Genomic DNA, 20,631 nt, shown 5'->3' on the forward strand with positions numbered 1-20,631 from the left:
CTCTCTTATAGAACTCAAGACTACCAGCCCAGAGATGGTACCACCCACAGGGGCCTCCCACCTTGATCATGAATTGAGAAAATGCCCCACAGTTGGATCTCATGGAGGCATTTCCCCAACTGAAGCTCCTTTCTTTGTGATAACTCCAGCCTGGATCAAGTTGACACATAAAACCAGCCAGTACAATTGATCCCTTGTCAACTTGACACACAAACACATCATTATTAAGCCTCAACCCTTACTTTCTTATTAATCTCCAAGACCTAAATAACTTAAAAGTCCCACAGTCTGTTACATATTAAAAGTTCAATCCCTTGAAAATATCCAATATCTTTTAAAAGTCAAAGTCTTTAAAAATTCAAAGTCTCTTAACTGTGGACTCTACTAAAATACTTTCTTCCTTCAAGAGGGAAAAATATCAGGGCACAGTCACAATCAAAATCAAAATCAAACTCCAACTGTCCAAAGTCTGGGATCCAACTCATGATCTTCTGGGTTCTTCCAAGGGCTTGGGTCACCTCTCCAGCTCTGCCCTTTGTAGCACACACCTTGTCTTCTAGGCTCTAGATATCTGTACTCCACTGCTACTGCTGTTCTTGGTGGTTGTCTCATGGTACTGGCATTTCCAAAACACTGCTGTCCTCTGCTGTAACTAGGCTTCACCAATAGCCTCTCACAGGCTCTCTTCATGGTGCCAAGCCTCAACTCTTTTGCATGACCCCTTCAAGTCCAGGGCCATCAATTGCAACTGAGGCTGCACCTTCACCAATGGTCTTCCTCAGCCTCTCATAGTGACAAGCCTCAGTTGCTCTTCATGACCCCCTCATGACTTCAAAACCAGTAGTACCTGGGTAACTCTTACACATTACCAAGTCCAACTACAGCACAAGGTACAACCTTGACTATCTCTGGAACACAGCTTCTGTTCTCTCAGAAAGCACTTCCCAGAAGATCTCACCTCTATGATGTTGGTCTCTTCTTAATCACTGCTAATTTCTTAGCTCCAGCTAACCAGCATCAATAGTCCCAGTAATACAAAGGTTTCACTTTAGTTCTGGTGTCTTGTTAATCACAGCTGATTCTTCAACCCCAGCTAACCAAAACCATAGACTCTTCACAATCAAAATAGCAATGGCCCTGATAAGAGTCTTTAATCTTCCCTCTGAAATTTCACAAGCCAGGCCTCCATTATTTGCACTGTTCTCAACATTATCTTCCAGGCTCCTACACAACATCCCACAGAGCTTTGAACACCAACTGGATCTTCTAGTCCAAAGTTCCAAAGTCCTTCCACATCCTCCCCAAAACATGGTCAGGTTGTCACAGGAATACCCTACTATGCTGGTACCAATTTGTCTTAGTCAGGGTTTCTATTCCTGCACAAACATCACAACCAAGAAGCAAGTTGAGGAGGAAAGGGTTTATTCAGCTTACACTTCCACATTGCTGTTCATCACTAAAGGAAGTCAGGACTGGAACTCAAGCAGGTCAGGAAGCAGGAGCTGATGCAGAGGCCATGGGGGGATGCTTCTTACTGGATTGCTACCCCTGGCTTGCTCAGCCTGCTCTCTTATAGAACCCAGGACCACCAGCTCAGGGATGGCAGCACCCACAAGGGGCCCTCCCCCTTGATCACTAAATGAGAAAATGCCCTACAGCTGGATCTCATGGAGGCACTTCCCCAACTGAAGCTCCTTTCTCTGTGATAACTCCAACCTGGGTCAAGTTGACACACAAAACTAGCCAGTACAATACTATTAAAATAATGTTTACATGTCAGAGTTTTACCCTCCAATGTACCTATATTTGAAGATAGTCTTTAAAGTTATTATATTTTTTGTACATTCATAGTTTTATACATGTACATGAATTGTTTATTTTTATTTTCATTTCCTCTTCTCCTGTCTCACTTCTGGTCCCTTTTCTGTTGAAATTCTTCTTCTAATAAATTCCATTGTTACTTTCATGTCTTTTCTGTGTGACTGAGAACCACTGAGCTAAAGAAGGGTTGCCTACATGAGCATGGGGAACTCGATTGTCTGCGTGGTGTTTTGAATGAAAATGGCTCCAATAGGCTCAGATATTTAAATGCACTGTTCCCAGTTGGTGGGACTATTTGGGAAAGGTTAGAGTTGTGGCTTTATTGGAGAATGTGTGATCTTACTGGTGGAGTTATATCACTGTGGGTGCCCTTTGAAGTTTCAAAACTCCAGCTCATTCCCAGTTAGCTTTTTCTCTGCTTTGTGCTTGTAGATCAGATATAATGTTGATGGGCTTAATATTGCACAGGCCTTATGCCCTGACCACAATATCAGTGATATCATGAGTGCATCAGACATGCCACATCCAGAAGACAAAGTCGTTCAGCAGTCCTCCCCATCCTTTGGCTCCTACAGTCTTTTTGTCTGGCTCATGGATGTGACATGATTTTCCCTGTCCAATCACACTAAAATATTAGTGCAGCAGGAGACCTGTGATTGGACAGGGTAAAGGGAGATGGAGCTGAGAGTTGTAGAAATGAGAGCATCTCAGAAGAGAGAAAAGAGCCAAGATGGAGGCGGTCGTTGGAGGCAGTCGTACAGGAGGAAAAACCTGAACCAGCATGGATTTAAATAACCATAGGTAGTTATGACAAAGGTTAGAATAATTGATATAATTTGTTTAATTGGGGGGGAGGGAGCAGCTATTATCATTATCAATTGGTTCAGAAATTATTGTATTGGCATCCTCTAAACTGAGAGTCTATTGATATATAAATCTGACTTGTTAATTATAAGCTTCTAGAGTTTTGTTTTATTGAGTTACTGAAATGTAGAAGGGGTTTATGGCAGAGAAGGAAGTAGAGACTCTAGAGACAAGCAAACCAGAGCTGGGAACACAGTGATCAGTCATTGCGGGTGGTGAGGTGGCGGGGCTAGCTGGAGACAGAGTCGGTGGGGCCATGCTGGGGCAGAGAGTTTTGGTGGCTGACCACTGGGTGATGGTCATTGCTTGGGGCTGGTGTGGCAGTGAAGGGAACTCCGGAGCTCCAGTCCCACTGGAGAGTTGGCAGGCAGTGAGTAGCCCGTGGGACAGCACTGGGACAGAGAGTTGCCGGCAATAGCATGGAAAGTCTGCCAGTCATTTTTAACATTTCCTGCAACACATGGATATGTGGGTAATATTTGCAGCTCCCCGAAAAAGAGACAGGTTTTTTTTGTTTGTTTTTTGTTTTGTTTTTGTTTTTTTACAATGACAGTTACACCTAATATGAAAACTCATGTCTTTCATCCAAGTACTTGGGTGACAGAGGTAGACAGAACTTTGTAAGTGCTAGACTACATCACCAGGTTCTACCTAGCAAGTTCCAGGACAGCCAGGGCTACACAGCAAGATCCTGTCTCAAATAAATAAATAAATAAATAAATAAATAAATAAAAATGAAATAAAATAAAAGTTAACAAGGTTAAAGGGTGGGACCTGATTCTGATGCAGGGAATTTTAGTAGAACCAGACATTTCAAAGCCCAGCGTATATGAACCAAGGATCTAAGATTTCAGATACTCAGGTTCAATAAAGATCATCCTGAGACCATAGCTCCTAGCTTGTATCTTATATCAGTTATAAGGAAAGAATTAGAATTCCATTGGCGCAATCACAACAGAGTCAGGTTTCACTACTATCAAGTATTATCACAGCAAAAACTGAGAAAAAATGAGAAATTAAAGAGAAATGGGAGAGAGAGAGAGGTGATTTCAAGGGAGAAAAACAAAAGAACACAGAATTTTCTTTGTTTAGGAGTTTTACAAAACAGGGGCAGTAACCAGACAAAGGTGGAGATAACTTCTATTGACATTAGTTCATTCTTTGGACTCTCAAGGACTGATTCAACGGAAGTCCTACAGCCTCCGCATCTCCCTGGCCCATCCAGAAAGATGATCAGGCACTGTTTATATGCTGCCTACCTGTTGGATGGCAAAGCCCTCCCTATGTATGTAAATCTCTGATTCCATCCTTATTAGTTACTGTCTTTGACTGTTAGCTGTTACACATTTGACTGGTGTTAACTACCCTCTGGCCTTTCGGGTGTCTCAAGAACTGTTACTTGTACTAAACTCTATTTTATCTCACGTTTACAAGATGAGCTTATGGTTTTACCAGGCAGACAGTTACCTCTGCCACAGCCCCTGGCATCTAGCTACAGTCTTTCTTGGTTCTTTCATATTAGTTCTTTATATATACACATATATGTGTATATATATGGTGGTCTAGAGTATCTTTCCTGACGCACATGAAGCCTTGCTGTAAACTCTTCTTCTTTATGACTCAGTCTATTAACGTTAGCTGTTAGCTGTACTAGAAGCAAAGATGTAGGGAAAAACAATGGAGCCTCAAGGATGTGGGTCCACCTTTACTGCCCAAACTCTTGTCCCCTGCTTTGTATTTGAATATGTAACAGCACCAGGCCAACCCCAACAGTCTGTTCTCCTGAACAAATCTGAGCCACTTGAAGTTTTTAAGCATGGGCCCTTTCTCCTTACTGCCCTTATAAGAGAATGAAACAAGACTTAATTTTCTGTTTCTGTTTCTGCCTGCTTCCCTTCCCCTACCACACACACTGATCAAAAGACTATACTATGTGAGAGATAAAAAGATGGAGTTTCCTTGTCAGATACCCTAAATCCATCTTGTAGGGTCATAGCTCTTGGACCACCAACCTCCAGAGTTGTAAGGAAACCAATTTGTGTTTTAGACAACATCAAGTCTGTGTATTTTATTATAGCAGCTGGGAAGACTAAACCACCATTTGTCGAGTGCTCAAGGATGTGGGAGAGCTGGCGGGTCCACTTTTACTGCCCAGACTCCTGCCCCCCGGTTAAAATGTCTAGCTCAGCTATCTCAAGCATGAGCTTCATGTGTTTTTATTCATCTCTTCCAGTGCTCTGGATTCTGTGGTTTTCAAAATCTGATCTCCCTTTCAACTCCACGGTCTACTCTGCTTCACAAGAAGGATAAGGACTTGAGGGAAACAAACTGACGAATTGACTAATAGAAGGAAAGTGATAGAAGGAAAGGAAAGACGAGAGAGATGGTGAATGCTACTAACAAAGCCGAGTAAAGAGGATGCCATGGATGCCTCAGGGAGGGGCAATTAACACTGACGGGAAAGTTTGGGAAATTTTGACAACAGAGACAATTTATGATGTTGTTAGAAACAGTTTAGGAGAGGACGAAAGAAATCAAGTAGTTTTGAAGACTTAGGGAAAAAGTAAGTAAAGGTGAGGATATGGGTAATTAATTGTATTTGTGTTTAGAAAGTGAAAAAAAAAACAATCCATTCAAATTAGAATCTGGGTAGTAATGACAGATGCTCCAATGCATCAGAGAACTGCTACCAAATCAACCAGCCCTATCAGTACAGGGTGTGGTCCCCAGAGCTACAAGACAAATGTCATGTGCATCCATAAGCATTTTTCTGAAATCACCAGTTGTTAAAAATCATGAAATAAAGACTTCAAAAGGGAATGCATCATGTATAGATTAAAATACGGGAGACCTGAATTCTTATAATAAAATATAAAGTTTGATATAGAGTTAAATTTTTCCAAGAACAAATAGATATCATAAAAACACCCCATTCCATTCATAAGTAAAGATGCCAAGCCACAGTTCATTTAATGAATATAATTTTAAGGTGGAATCTATAGGTTTGCCTGAGAAAATGAAACTTATAGTATGAAAAAACTCTGTTCATTAGCTTCCTCTGTGTTCCGTGACATGGTTTACTGACATGTGCTTGGACAACACGTAATTGCTTCATTGGAAATACATTTAAGTAGGAGATCCTATTTTAAGAAATCCACTTTTAGCCGGGCAGTGGTGGCTTTAATCCCAGCACTTGGGAGGCAGAGGCAGGTGGATTTCTGAGTTTGAGGCCAGCCTGGTCTACAGAGTGAGTTCCAGGACAGCCAGGGCTACACAGAGAAACCCTGTCTCGAAAAACCAAAAAAAAGAAATCCACTTGTAACAAATGAATGGATGGTTCATCAATAATTAAAACAAAACCACACTATTTATTTTCTCCTTATTTTAATGCCCTACAGTGGTTTTTCTAAACTGGATTCAGAAAGAACTGTTCTGGTAGACAATACATGTTTTAAGTTACTAACAAATTTAAATTCTTGGAGAAATAATCTTATTCTCAAAATTTGAATGAGACAGATGGCTTGGCTTCTTTCTTACTAGTCAAAATTATTTTTTTTAAAAAAAAGCTTTAATACACTACATTTAAACACAGTTCTGTTGTCTTAGGTTTTATTGCTCTGATAAAATACCACGACCAAGGCACCTTATAGAAGAAATGGTTCATTTGGGTTTGTAGTTCTCAAGGGGTAAGAGTCCATTCATCACCATCACAGAGAACTGGCAGTCATGGCAGCTGGAGGAGAAGCTGAGAGCTCATATCTTGAACCACAAGCATAACAGAGAGAAGGGGCATTAGAAGTGATGTGAGTTGTTGGAATGCTCAAAGCCACCTCCAGTGATGTACTTCCTCCAAAAATGCAACATTGCTAAACCTTCCCAAATACCTACACCAATTGGGGACCAAGTGTTCAATACATGCGCCTGTGGGAAGACAGACTCGTTTAAGAACCCATATGTGGGGATGCATGTTTAATGAATTAGAGGGATTCTTGGATACTCTAAGCTTGCTGTCACACACAATAGTGCTCTTAATTGCTGCTCTATCTTATCCTCGATCAGTCTTTCCTTCTTCCTGTTAGCCCAACTCCCTTCTCATATGACCATCTATTGGAGCTCCAGCCAGAACTCTTGTCGTTTGCATATGGGCTATCAATGAATGGACTTACAATATATACCAAGAACTGGATGTCTTAGTTAGAAGGTCTCCATTGCTGTAAGGAGACACCATGACCAACGCAACTCTTTTATAAAGGCAAATATTTAATTGGGGCTGACTTACAGTTTCAGAGGTTCATTATCTTAACGGTGAGAAGCATGACTGTGTGCAGGCAGACATAGTGCTACAGAATCTGGTGTTCTACATCTCGGTCCAAAGGCAGTCAGTATGAAACTGTTTTCTGAGAGCAGCTAAGAGGGGATTCTCTTCTACACCGGGTGGAGCTTGAGCACTAGGAGACCTCAAAGCCCACCCCTACAGTGACACACAGCCTCCATCAAGGCCACACCTACTCTAACCAGGCCACACACCCCAAGAGTACCAATCCCTAGAAGCCAAGGATCCAAACATGTGAAACCATGGGAGGGGTGGGTAAGGGCTATGCAAACTCATTCAAACCAGCACATTGGGTTGTTACTACCACAGCCCAGGAACAGGCTCCAATCAGCTAGAGTGCTTTCATCCTCCCAATGTCTCTGCACCTTTCCCTTAAATCATTCTCCACATAAAAAAACAACCAACACATCTTTCACAACTAGACTTCTATTTGCCTAGTAAAAATGATGGTGTGAGGTATATTTGTGGTTTATAGGTTTGGCTTTTATATCATTTTTTACATAATGATACTCTGTGAATCTTAAGTGTATCTTTTAGTATGTACTTCTGAGAGTTATCTTTAAGTATATCTCTAAAATCAAATTACCAAGTACTAAAGAATCATGACTTCAACTTGGCATTAAGAACCGAGCCATGCAGTGACTCACCATGACTCAGTTCTTGAAGAACAGGAGGCTGTTCCTCCCCAAATCATAATTTTGGGTTTTTTTTTTTTTGATGGAATTAGCAGTTCTATTAGCACACCTCAGATTTTATACACCAAGGACTTTATCAAAAGGGAATTAAAAGGTTGAAAATCAGCCGAACAGTGGCAGCTCATGCCTTTAATCCCAGTACTTAAGAGGCAGAGGCTGGAGGATTTCAATGAGTCCCAAGCCAGCCAGCTGGTCTACAGTGTGAGTTCCAGGATGGCCAATACTACACTGAGAAACTCTTATCTCAAAAGAAAAAAAAACCCAGCTGAAAATTATCATACCAACAGTAAAGAAAACATTAAAAGTATCAGTAGGCATAGTTGTTCATGACTATAATGAGATCCTGTGCAACCTGTGGTATAGTGTGAGATCCTTTCTCAAAAGAACAAAACAAAACAGCAACAACAAAAACAACAAAAGCAAACAGAACTTCATGACATCCACAGAGAATTCACCTGCTTTATTGCATAGATGACAAGTTTTGCAAGGGTATAAGTTAGCTATAATTACATACAATTGGAAGACAAGATATTTATGTCCAAATATCACTCTGCTAATAAACAGTTTAAATGTATTCAATGTGTGGAATTAATTTATTAATTTCGAATGTTACTGGTGTCAGCATCCGAGCCTCGCAAGTAAAAATGCACAGAAGGAAATCTTCCAATGCTCTCAGTACTTCACAGGCTGATAGCAGGAGCACCATGATGTGATTTTTTTTCTACAAACACAACTGGATTAATCGTGACTGTGCTTTATAAATGCCGTTTAAGGCAATCATCATAGGAAATACTATCAAGATTCATAATTGAGCAGATCTGTAAGATCTTACATTGCTGATCACAAGTTGCACTGCTGTCATAACTCACAAAAAAATAATGGTAGTATTTCAGGAACTGCTTGCTATCTATGGTAGCAAATTGCTGAGCTAGTCCATGTAAACTCTTTGGCTGCAGATCTGCAACACCATAGGCCTGAGTCAAGATGTACTCCAACGTCCAGTTGGATTCTCCTTTTAGATTGGCTTCTGTCAAGTTCAAGTAATACTGCAACATGTCCTGTATTAAAGACAGTAACAGACCTAGTTAGTTCACTTTTCAACACAGAGGCTGCGGCACCATACAAAGAGGTTTTATTAAGCTTTCTGCGACATTCTGAATGTAAAGTGCCATTAAGATCGCTTCAAAAGAAAACCACAATTTCCAAAACCTGTATCACATCATGCCAATCCACAGAGAAATGTACAAAACAAAGTATCTTGCATTCCCACAGGTTGAGACAACCAGTAACAGCTGATAGAAACCAGCTGAGTGCTGGAGGCAGCTGAGCCTAGTTCTGGAATGCTAAGATTCTCACATAGGCTGCAAATCAGTTGATGTCAGTTTGGTAACTTGAGATGGTGATACTAATACGTGCACTTTCTATCTTGAAACCAGAAAACAGTGCAAATATAGGAACTGCTTTCTCCAGAGAACCAGTTGTTAAATATTTGTTTACAGGTGTGTGTGTGTGTGTGAATATATGATATCTATCTATATTTATCTGTCTGTCTATCTATCTATCCTTAATTTATATATGAACTGGAAATAGATATCAGAATGTTTGTTCCTGTTTACCTTTTTGGACTTTTTAAAATAAATGGACTCATGTTAAACTGCTCTGTAGTTTTGCTTATCTTTAGTTGGTATCACAGGAGGGGCATCTTTCTATGTCAATAAATACTATCACATACAGAGCACCCCCCACGTATATCTATACAGACATATATGAGGGTGTACATGTAGACGTGTGGAGTTCAAGTCCCTAACCAGGCAATGATAGCAGCTATAAAACAATTCATTTGAACTAGTTTATTCATAGCCTTTGTAGACATTTAATTTCATTTTTATGGATAAAGTCCAATTATCCCGTCTCCTTTTCTTGGCATTCAGAAGAATAACAGAGATGTCTTACAAAAAATAAATTAGAAACACAATTAAATCAATAGCTACATTAAGCAAAATAAAATATCTTCAAACTATATCTGTTGAAAGGAGCAGCTACCCAATTGAAGTGTCTACAGTCTAAGTGGGCAGCCCTTTGAGATCAAATTGTTCTAATGTATAGAGCCACAAATGTGCACCAGAGAATTTTTTAGACAAAAGCAACTGTTCAATTTGAGTTTTTCCAAAAATAAACCAAACCAAACCAAAAAACAAACCTTAACTTGTATTGAGCACTTAATACGAGCTAAGCATTATTCTAAATGCTTTATATCAATTTTGTTTTTCATGGAAGCATCTTGAGAACTCATGATTCGGTCACACTTGTGTCCATGTGGCACACATAGGCATGTATAATGTATGTGTGTACAAATTCTGTCTGTTACCATGTATGCATAGGTTCAAGTGCTGTGGATGCCAGCAGTCAACACTGGATAGCTCCCTCCACTGCTCTCTCCCTTGCTTCTTCTGAGACAGGGTCTCTTCACCAAACCTGGAAACTCCACTTCCAGCTAGACTGGGTGATACCAAGCTCTTAGGATCCTCTTATTTCAATGCCACTGCCCTAGGGAATCAGATGTGCACAGCCATACCTGGCAGTTTATGTGGCTACTGGGTTTCAGAAATTAGGTCCTTATACAGCAAGCACATTATCCACTGAGCCATCTCCTGAGCCCCTGAAGTCATATTTTAATTCCCATTTTAAAGAAGAACAAATTAAAACACAGGGCAGTTTGGTAACAGCTGGAGACAGAGCATAGTTCTGGGGCCTATATGTTCCCAAATAATTAAATTGGAAGAAGAATAGTTACTATGACTTAGGAAGGACAATGTATGTATCAAAGTCCACAAAGAAGGCTACATCCAGTGAAAGCTTTGAAAACATGGCAAGATCAGGACTTGGTCTCTATGCCCATTGTTAAAGTGCCTGCTTGCCTGTCTCACATACACAAAGTCCTGAGCTCAGTCCCCAGAATCCTATAAACCTGGGTATAGGAATGTGCGCTTGTGATCCCAGCACCTGGTAGGGAAATGCAAGAGAATCAGAAGTCTCAAGAATACAGCAAGTTTTAGGCCAGCCTGCACTACATGAGACCCAGTCTTAAAACCAACAAATACAAAAGGTCAGGAAGCCCTTAAAGAGACAGTAACATTTCACAAACAAACTTGACCTATGTGCCCATCGGGATGACAACAGATATCTACTTTTAAAGAAGGACACTTTATTAGCATCAAGTGTGTCTCTCATGGATTTCTGAGAAACATTCTACTAAATGAATGAAAACTTTGAAGACATGTATATGCAGATGTAGGATCAACTGAAACTGCTCCAACTTACCAGCAATGTGTAATCACCAGGCTTGTACTGAAATAGGCGGACACCAGGATTGTTGGTCTCTTTTTGTAAAACTCCTTTCACTGGTGTGACAGCAGGTGCCACAAACGCAGCATTTATTGGATTCCCTAAACAACAACAATAACAATCAGGTATATACTATAACATTCAATTTAAACTTAAAAATATAAATAGCTTAGGTTAAGAGATCAATAGGCAAATATTATAATCACTGATCAATCATGCCTCAAAGCAATTATGTTACTTTTGAGAAAATAAGGGTATTCAATACCAAAATCAAAGATCTGTTACTGATTCTGTTATGCAGATTAATGTTATTAGTTTTATATAAATTATCCATAAATCCTAACAATGACTACAGAGTTATACAGAGAAATTACTGACTTGGTATTTGAAAGTCAACTTTTCAACACTTTAGATAGGTAGATGTCGAATAGATGACAGATAGGTTATAGATAGATTAGATAGATGCATGATGATAGATGATAGATACATAATCAATAAATGAAAGAGAGATAGCTCATTGAACCAGACAGATGACAGAAGACTGACAGAAAGATGACTAACTGATAGACAAATAGATGATAGCGGTGAAAAAGAAATGGTAGAGTGGACGGATGGTAATAAAGAGATACAGGAAGATCTTGAAAAAGAATCACTGGATCGAAGGAAATGAGTGCAGTAAGATTCTGATAGACGCACATGATGAAAGAACCAAGATTTGTTGATGATAGTCTCAGCTTTAAATTTTTTTCACAAAAAAGCAAGTTTATTATAACTTACAGACACACAGACACACACACACACACACACACACACACACACACATACACATACACACACACAGAAGTAAAATCAAACCTGATCTGTTTTTTAATCATATTCAAAGCAATCTTTCAATCTTTATATAATAATTTAACTGGGAATAGAGGCAAATACATGCCAATCTGATGCCAGCTTGGTGAACACAATAGTGTAGTTATTATAGTTATAATTTGTTACATCTATAATATAGTTATAATATATTTATATATAATATCTATACATTATAACTTTAAATATATATTTTAAGTATATTTAATACATAAATATACTATATAACTCTATACTATATATTATTACTATATATAAATATACCAATAATATATAAACATATATATTTATATTTAGTAATATTATAAATATATATTTATGTTGTAATATAATGTTTTGTTAGTTAATAAATATTAAAATTATATTATCTATAAATATGTAGTATTTATGTTATAGTATATAATATAAAATGTGCTTTATATCATATATTATTAGAATATTTAAATATTATATACTTACATATAATATAATATAAAAATAAAATTATTTTTTAATTTTTTTTATTCGATATAATTTATTTACATTTTAAATGATTTCCCCTTTTCTAGCCCCCCACTCCCCGAAAGTCCCGTAAGCCCCCTTCTCTTCCCCTGTCCTCCCACCCACCCCTTCCCACTTCCCCGTTCTGGTTTTGTCGAATACTGCTTCACTGAGTCTTTCCAGAACCAGGGGCCACTCCTCCTTTCTTCTTGTATCTCATTTGATGTGTGGATTATGTTTTGGGTATTCCAGTTTTCTAGGTTAATATCCACTTATTAGTGAGTGCATACCATGATTCACCTTTTGAGTCTGGGTTACCTCACTTAGTATGATGTTCTCTAGGTCCATCCATTTGCCTAAGAATTTCATGAATTCATTGTTTCTAATGGCTGAATAGTACTCCATTGTGTAGATATACCACATTTTTTGCATCCACTCTTCTGTTGAGGGATACCTGGGTTCTTTCCAGCATCTGGCAATTAGAAATAGGGCTGCTATGAACATAGTAGAGCATGTATCCTTATTACATGGTGAGGAATCCTCTGGGTATATGCCCAGGAGTGGTATAGCAGGATCTTCTGGAAGTGAGGTGCCCAGTTTTCGGAGGAACCGCCAGACTGATTTCCAGAGTGGTTGTACCAATTTGCAACCCCACCAGCAGTGGAGGAGTGTTCCTTTTTCTCCACACCCTCTCCAACACCCGCTGTCTCCTGAATTTTTAATCTTAGCCATTCTGACTGGTGTAAGATGAAATCTCAGGGTTGTTTTGATTTGCATTTCCCTAATGACTAATGAAGTTGAGCATTTTTTAAGATGCTTCTCTGCCATCTGAAGTTCTTCAGGTGAGAATTCTTTGTTTAACTCTGTACCCCATTTTTTAATAGGGTTGTTTGGTTTTCTGGAGTCTAACTTCTTGAGTTCTTTATATATATTGGATATTAGCCCTCTATCTGATGTAGGATTGGTGAAGATCTTTTCCCAATGTGTTGGTTGCCAATTTGTCCTCTTGATGGTGTCCTTTGCCTTACAGAAACTTTGTAATTTTATGAGGTCCCATTTGTCAATTCTTGCTCTTAGAGCATACGCTATTGGTGTTCTGTTCAGAAACTTTCTCCCTGTACCGATGTCCTCAAGGGTCTTCCCCAGTTTCTTTTCTATTAGCTTCAGAGTGTCTGGCTTTATGTGGAGGTCCTTGATCTATTTGGATTTGAGCTTAGTACAAGGAGACAAGGATGGATCAATTCGCATTCTTCTGCATGCTGACCTCCAGTTGAACCAGCACCATTTGTTGAAAAGGCTATCTTTTTTCCATTGGATGTTTTCAGCCTCTTTGTCGAGGATCAAGTGGCCATAGGTGTGTGGGTTCATTTCTGGATCTTCAATCCTGTTCCATTGATCCTCCTGCCTGTCACTGTACCAATACCATGCAGTTTTTAACACTATTGCTCTGTAGTATTGCTTGAGGTCAGGGATACTGATTCCCCCAGATTTTCTTTTGTTGCTGAGAATAGTTTTAGCTATCCTGGGTTTTTTGTTGTTCCAGATGAATTTGATAATTGCTCTTTCTAACTCTGTGAAGAATTGAGTTGGGATTTTGATGGGTATTGCATTGAATCTGTATATTGCTTTTGGCAAAATGGCCATTTTAACTATATTGATTCTACCGATCCATGAGCATGGGAGGTTTTCCCATTTTTTGAGGTCTTCTTCCATTTCCTTCTTCAGAGTCTTGAAGTTCTTGTCATACAGATCTTTCACATGTTTGGTAAGAGTCACCCCAAGATACTTTATACTGTTTGTGGCTATTGTGAAGGGGGTCATTTCCCTAATTTCTTTCTCAGCCTGCTTATCCTTTGAGTATAGGAAGGCCACTGATTTGCTTGAGTTGAGTGAATATACCAATAATATATAAACATATAAATATATTTATATTTAGTAATATTATAAATATATATTTATGTTGTAATATAATGTTTTGTTAGTTAATAAATATTAAAATTATATTATCTATAAATATGTAGTATTTATGTTATAATAGTATATAATATAAAATGTGCTTTACATCATATATTATTAGAATATTTAAATATTATATACTTACATATAATATAATATAAAAATAAAATTTTTATATACTGAATATAATAAAGAATATAGCTATATTTATATAATATAGTTATAATATAAAGTTATAATAGTGAGTTCCAGAACAGCCAGAGCTACACAGTAAGATTGTTTCAAAACAAAAATTAAAAATAAAAATATATACATATCTAACATGTGTCTGCTTCAAGAATGCAATTTTAGGGCTCCAGAGACAGGGACTGAGATCTGCATACAGGCCACATTCATTACCTTTTTTATCTGAAAGAACCATAAGGCTGTCTCTGTGGGTGTGGCCATAGAACTGTCCTGCAATGACGGAGCTGTATCTTCTGAAAATATCAACCAGTTTCTCATTATAGTACTCCCTCATCGCCGGGGTGTGAGTTGCATAAGGGAGATAGCCCACTGGAACATGCGCTATGATGTATACCTGAAAAAGGAGATACAAGGAGACACAGGGTAACTTGTTTGCACATTTATCATTACTAAATTAAAGCTGGATACTGCTGAGTAAACATACATAAACTAAAATTCAGAAAGCAAACAAATCTACTTTCCTTTTTCTGAGAAAAAAAAAAGAAAGAGCTTTGACTATGCAGCTATCAAGGTCACCATCTTGACATATGGCTCATTTATGCTGAACACTTAGATGACAGAAGAATATTGACTCTAGTCAACTTTCTTAAAAATCCTTTAATTTTTATAACTTTTGTTAATTTCTGATTCTTCCCCAAGCTGAGTATACAAATTTAGCCTTCTGATAGTCCACTGTGAACTCTGTTCTATAGGATCTACCTTCTCCTTATTCTTCAGAGAGCTGTTGAGTGTATTTTCCAGCCATTCAAACTGATTTGCTGGGTCTGTCTTGTTCAGGGTCATGATATTTGGCCCATAGTACAAGTTTGTGTTTAGGCTAATGATCCTCAAGTCTGGATTGTTTGCAACTTTCTGTGAATAAAAACCACCTGTAAAAACAAATGCAAAACACATTAGGAACATGAACATAAACATATGCAGACACTTGGGAAAGTGAATTCTTAAAAGTTAACAGTGTAGCCTGGTGTTCTCATTGCTTGGGTAAGAATCCAAGTTAACATTAACCTGACTGAATGTCAGGACCAATATGTAAGGTTATGAAGTAAGAAGAGTTGCATCCAATATGAATATTTGGGCAGTGGGCAATGGAACTGAATTTTTAAAAAAATAATGTATATTAAACAAAACTACAACTGATCAAACTACAGAGCTGTGGAACTCTCCCACAACTGTAAGATCTACAGCAGTACCCCTGCACCTAAGACTCAGGGATAATTCTGGGAAATGGAGAAGGATCGTAAGAGCCAGGGGATCAGGGACTTTGTAAGATTGTGTCTCCAAGAAATATCAGGAAAGCTATACACATAAAGTCTCACCAACATGGTTACCTAAATATGACTGAAGAAGGACAACATAAATAGGCATGTTAGCATGGGAGGGGTAAAGCTCACAGCCTTCATCAACCTTAGACAAAGAACTACAGGAAATTAAGGCATAATGAGAAGAGGAGAAATAGTTTTGTCCAGGACAAAAGCACATCAATTGGTTATCCAATACCAAATGCTCAGCCCTAAAAACATGTGCATACGAGTAGCATTATACAGACTATTTATGTGTTTAGAAAACTATATCTCCATCCATTCATCTGTTCATCTATTACCCACCCATCCATCCATTCATCCACCCATGAATCCATCATCCACCCATTCATTGACATAAATAACAACAAAGAAGAGTCTGTGCATTGAAAGAGCAATAGGGGAGACATACATGAAAGACTTGGACGGAGGAAAGGAAATGAAGAAATGATAAAATTATATTTTAATCTTAAAAACTACTTAATAGGCCGGAGCTTTAAATAATAGGATTTAAGATGAGAGATACAATGAAATATAAAAATCTAAAGAATGAAGATACAGAGGATCCTGCTAGAGATACCCAGAAAAATCACATATTCGTCTGACTTAGAGTGAGCCACTCTAGTCTTGTGCCTTTTTGTTCTGTGCCTACTCACTAAGCATCTATTCCCATGCTTTATATCATGTTTGATCATAGCCTCTATAACTTCCATTTTTTACCCTATAGTCATAGCACATTATACTTTCCCCCACAGTAATAGTAGTGTGTGTGTGTGTGTGTGTGTACACGTGCACGTGCATGTAGAGGTCAGAAGCCAACCTCTCCAGTGAAATTCATCAGATGCTGTATATCTGATGACAGGGACTCCCAACCCAGGCTAACTGACCACAGAGCCCTAGAGATCCACCTGTGTCTATCTCCTAAGAAGGGAAAAATCATGTTTTAAAGTTACATATTTACGACATACAAGGCACAAGTAAGATATTCTGCCTTAGTTTAGACTTGAAATGTTTCCAAAGACCTTTATATGTTGAAGCACTGATCTCAGATGATGCCCATATTCAGAGGTTTCTAAACCATAAGGGGGCATAAACATGTAGCCATTGATAAGTCAGCTAAGCCTTTGGAGGTAGGGACTTGTAGACTACAGGAGGAATATCTTCAAATAGAGTGTCTTGTGCCTGCTCACACTGATTCCTTATGGTCTTCCTTGCTCTCTTTTCCCTTTCTCTCTTCCTTAGTCCTTTCCTCTCTAGTTCTCTTTCAACTCCCCACCCCCTTCTATAGTTGACAGGAGATAAGGACCTAGTCTCTAACAAACTGCTCTGTGTAGTGGGTTGGTCTGATGCTGCTATGTATTCAAATGCTAAATGATACGGTATCCCAGATCATCAGCCACAGGGCTCCATACCCAGGTGGCACAGGGAGACAGATAGCCTCCCGGGAGTGTGGACAGGCATGTGAGTGCTGCTCAGAGGCACACACCCAGAACACTCAGGACATAGGAACCCAGGAGTAGCCTGGGACTGGAGGCTTCCGATTTCTGTCTGTGCCCAGAGCTGATCCTGGACCACAGACCTACATATACAAATGCTGCCAGGAGAGAGCTGGTCTCCCAGGAGTGCCTACATACCTGCAAGCACAGAGCTGACACTGTAGCACTGCTCTCCATACCTAAATTCCTCAAGGAGAGAACTGGTCTCCCAGGAGTACTGACACACAGGCTTGCAAATCAGAAGAGTGACAGTCAAAGACAGCAAGACCAGCAAACACTAGAGATGACCAAATGGGGAAAAGCAAGCACAAGAACACACACACACACACACACACACAAACCCAGAAACCAATGACACTTGGCATCATCAGAACCCAATTCTACCACCACAGCGAGCCCTGGTTACTCCAACACACCAGAAAAGCAGGAGACTGCTTTAAAATTCTCTCATTATGCTGATAGAGGGCTTCAAGAAGGACACAAATAACTACCTTAAAGAAATTCAGGAGAACACAGGTAAACAGGTAGAAGCTCTTAAAGGGGAAACACACACACACACACACACACACACACAACCTTAAAGATTTACAGGCAAACATGACCAAACAGGTGAAGGAATTGAACAAAACCATCCAGGATCTAAAACTGGAAGTAGAAACAATAAAGAAACCACAAAGGGAGAGAAGTCTGGACATGGGAAACCTAGGAAAGAAATCAGGAGTCATATATGCAAGAATCAACAACAGAATACAAGAGATAGAGAGAATCTCAGGTGCAGAAAATACCATAGAAGACATTGGCACAACAGTCAAAGAAAATGCAAAATGCAAAAAGCTCCTAACCCAAAACATCCAAGAAATACAGGACACAATGAACAGACCAAACCTAAGGATAATAGGTATAGAAGAGAGTAAAGATTCCCAACTTAAAGGGCCAGTAAATATCTTCAACAAAACTATAGAAGAAAACTTCCCTAATGTAAAGAAAGAGATGCCCATGAACATACAAGAAGCCTACAGAACTCCAAATAGATTGCACCAGAAAAGAAATTCCTCCCATCATATAATAGTCAAAAATGCCAAATGCACTAAATAAAGAAAGATTATTAAAAGCTGTAATGGAAAAAGGTCAAGCAACATATAAAGGCAGATCTATCAGAAATACACCATACTTCTTACCAGAGACTATGAAAGCTAGAAGATCCTGGGCAGATCTCATACAGACCCTAACAGAACACAAATGCCAGCCCATACTACTATACCCAGCAAAATTCTCAGTTACCATAGATCGAGAAACCAAGATATTGTATGACAAAACCAAATTTACTCAATATCTCTTCAGAAATCCAGCCCTATAAAGGATAATAGATGGAAAACGACGACACAAGGAGGGAAATTACACCCTAGAAAAAGCAAGAAAGTAATCTTTCAACAACCCAAAGAAGATAACCACAGAAACATAAAAATAACATCAAATATAACAGGAAGCAACAATCTCTATTCCTTAATATCTCATAACATCAATGGACTTAATTCCATATTAAAAAGACATAGACTAACGAATAGGATACATAAATAGGACAGAGCATTTTGCTGCATACAGGAAACACACCTCAGTATCAAAGATAAAAACTACTTAAAGGGCTGACTTTAAAACTGACTAAAGGGCTGGAAAACAATTTTCCAAGCAAATGGTCACAGGAAACAAGGTGGATATTAGCCATTCTAATATCAGATATAATTCACTTTCAACCAAAAGTCATCAAGAAAGATAAGGAAGGACACTTCATACTCTTCAAAGGAAAAATCATCCAAGAACTCTCAAGTCTGAACATCTATGCTCCAAATGTAAGGGCACCCATGTTCATAAAAGAAACTTTACTAAAGCTCAAAGCATGCATTGAACCTCACACAATAATTGTGGGGGACTTCAACACCCCACTCTCACTAATGGACAGATCAGGGAAACACAAAATAAACAGAGATACAGTGAAACTGACAAAAGTTATGGACCAAATGGATTTAACAGATATCTATAGAACATTTCATCATAAATCAAAAGAATATACCCCCTTCTCAGCACTACATGGTACCTTCTCCAAAACTGACCATATAATCAGTCACAAAACAGGTCTCAACAGATATAAGAACATTGAAATAATCCCATGCCTCCAATAAGATCACTAGGGATTAAGGCTGATCTTCAATAGCAACAGAAACAAAAGAAAGCCCACATACACAAGGAAGCTGAGCAACAGTCTACTCAATGATAACTTGGTCAAGGAAGAAATAAAGAAAGAAATTAAAGACTTTTTAGAATTTAATGAAAATGAAGCTACAACATACCCAAACCTATGGGATGCATGAAAGCAGTGCTAAAAGGAAAACTCATAGCTCTGAGTGCCTTCAAAATGAAACTGGAGAGAGCATAAACTAGCAGCTTAATAGCATGCCTGAAAGCTCTAGAATAGAAATAAGCTGATACACCCAAGAGGAGTAGAAGGCAGGAAATCATCAGACTCAGGTGTGAAATCAGCCAAGCAGAAACAAAAACAACAAAAACTGTACAAAGAATCAAGCATTCTAGGAGCTGTTCTTTGAAAAAAAATCAACAAGATAGACAAGCCCTTATCCAGACTAACCAGGGGGAACAGAGACAATATCCAAATCAACAAAATCAGAAATGAAAAGGGAGACATAACAACAGAAACTGAGGAAATCCAAAAAATCATCAGATCCTACTAAAAATGTCTTTACTCAACAAAACTGGAAAAACTGGATGAAATGGACAATTTCCTAGACAAATACCAGGTACCAAAGTTAAATCAGGATGGTTATATAAACAGTCCCATAACCCATAATGAAATAGAAGCTGTCATCAATAGTTTCCCAATAAAGGAAAGCCCAGGACCAAATGGGTTTAGTGCAGAATTCTATCAGACCTTCAAAAAGACCTATAACCACTACTTTCCAAACTATTCCACAAAATAGAAATGGAAGGAACACTACCTAATACGTTCTATGAAGCCACAATTACTCTGACACTTAAACCAGACAAAGACCCTACAAAGAGAACTTCATATCAATTTCCCTTATTAATATTGATGTAAAAAATAATCAATAAAATTCTCACAAACCGAATCCAAGGACACATCAAAAAGATCATCCATCATGATCAAGTAGGCTTCATCTCAGGGATGCAGGGATGGTTCAATATAAGAAAATCCCTCA

The 20,631-nt window shown here is 38.6% G+C and overlaps 1 protein-coding gene across 1 annotated transcript in view; it reads right to left on the minus strand.

Annotated features, from left to right (window-relative positions):
• Positions 1-8,152: 8,152 nt before the first annotated feature.
• Smpdl3a (sphingomyelin phosphodiesterase acid like 3A) overlaps positions 8,153-20,631 on the minus strand; it is a 31,284-nt gene continuing 18,805 nt past the window's right edge. Inside the window, exons 5-8 of the mRNA XM_052163659.1 lie at positions 15,307-15,476; positions 14,761-14,941; positions 11,035-11,159; positions 8,153-8,771 (exon numbers count right to left, since the gene is read on the minus strand). Of these exons, the coding sequence (XP_052019619.1) occupies positions 8,469-8,771; positions 11,035-11,159; positions 14,761-14,941; positions 15,307-15,476 (779 nt within the window). The 3' untranslated portion in view covers positions 8,153-8,468. The remainder of the gene's footprint in view (positions 8,772-11,034; positions 11,160-14,760; positions 14,942-15,306; positions 15,477-20,631) is intronic.

Source organism: Apodemus sylvaticus, chromosome 19 (assembly GCF_947179515.1).
Source record: "Apodemus sylvaticus chromosome 19, mApoSyl1.1, whole genome shotgun sequence".
NCBI lineage: Eukaryota > Metazoa > Chordata > Mammalia > Rodentia > Muridae > Apodemus > Apodemus sylvaticus.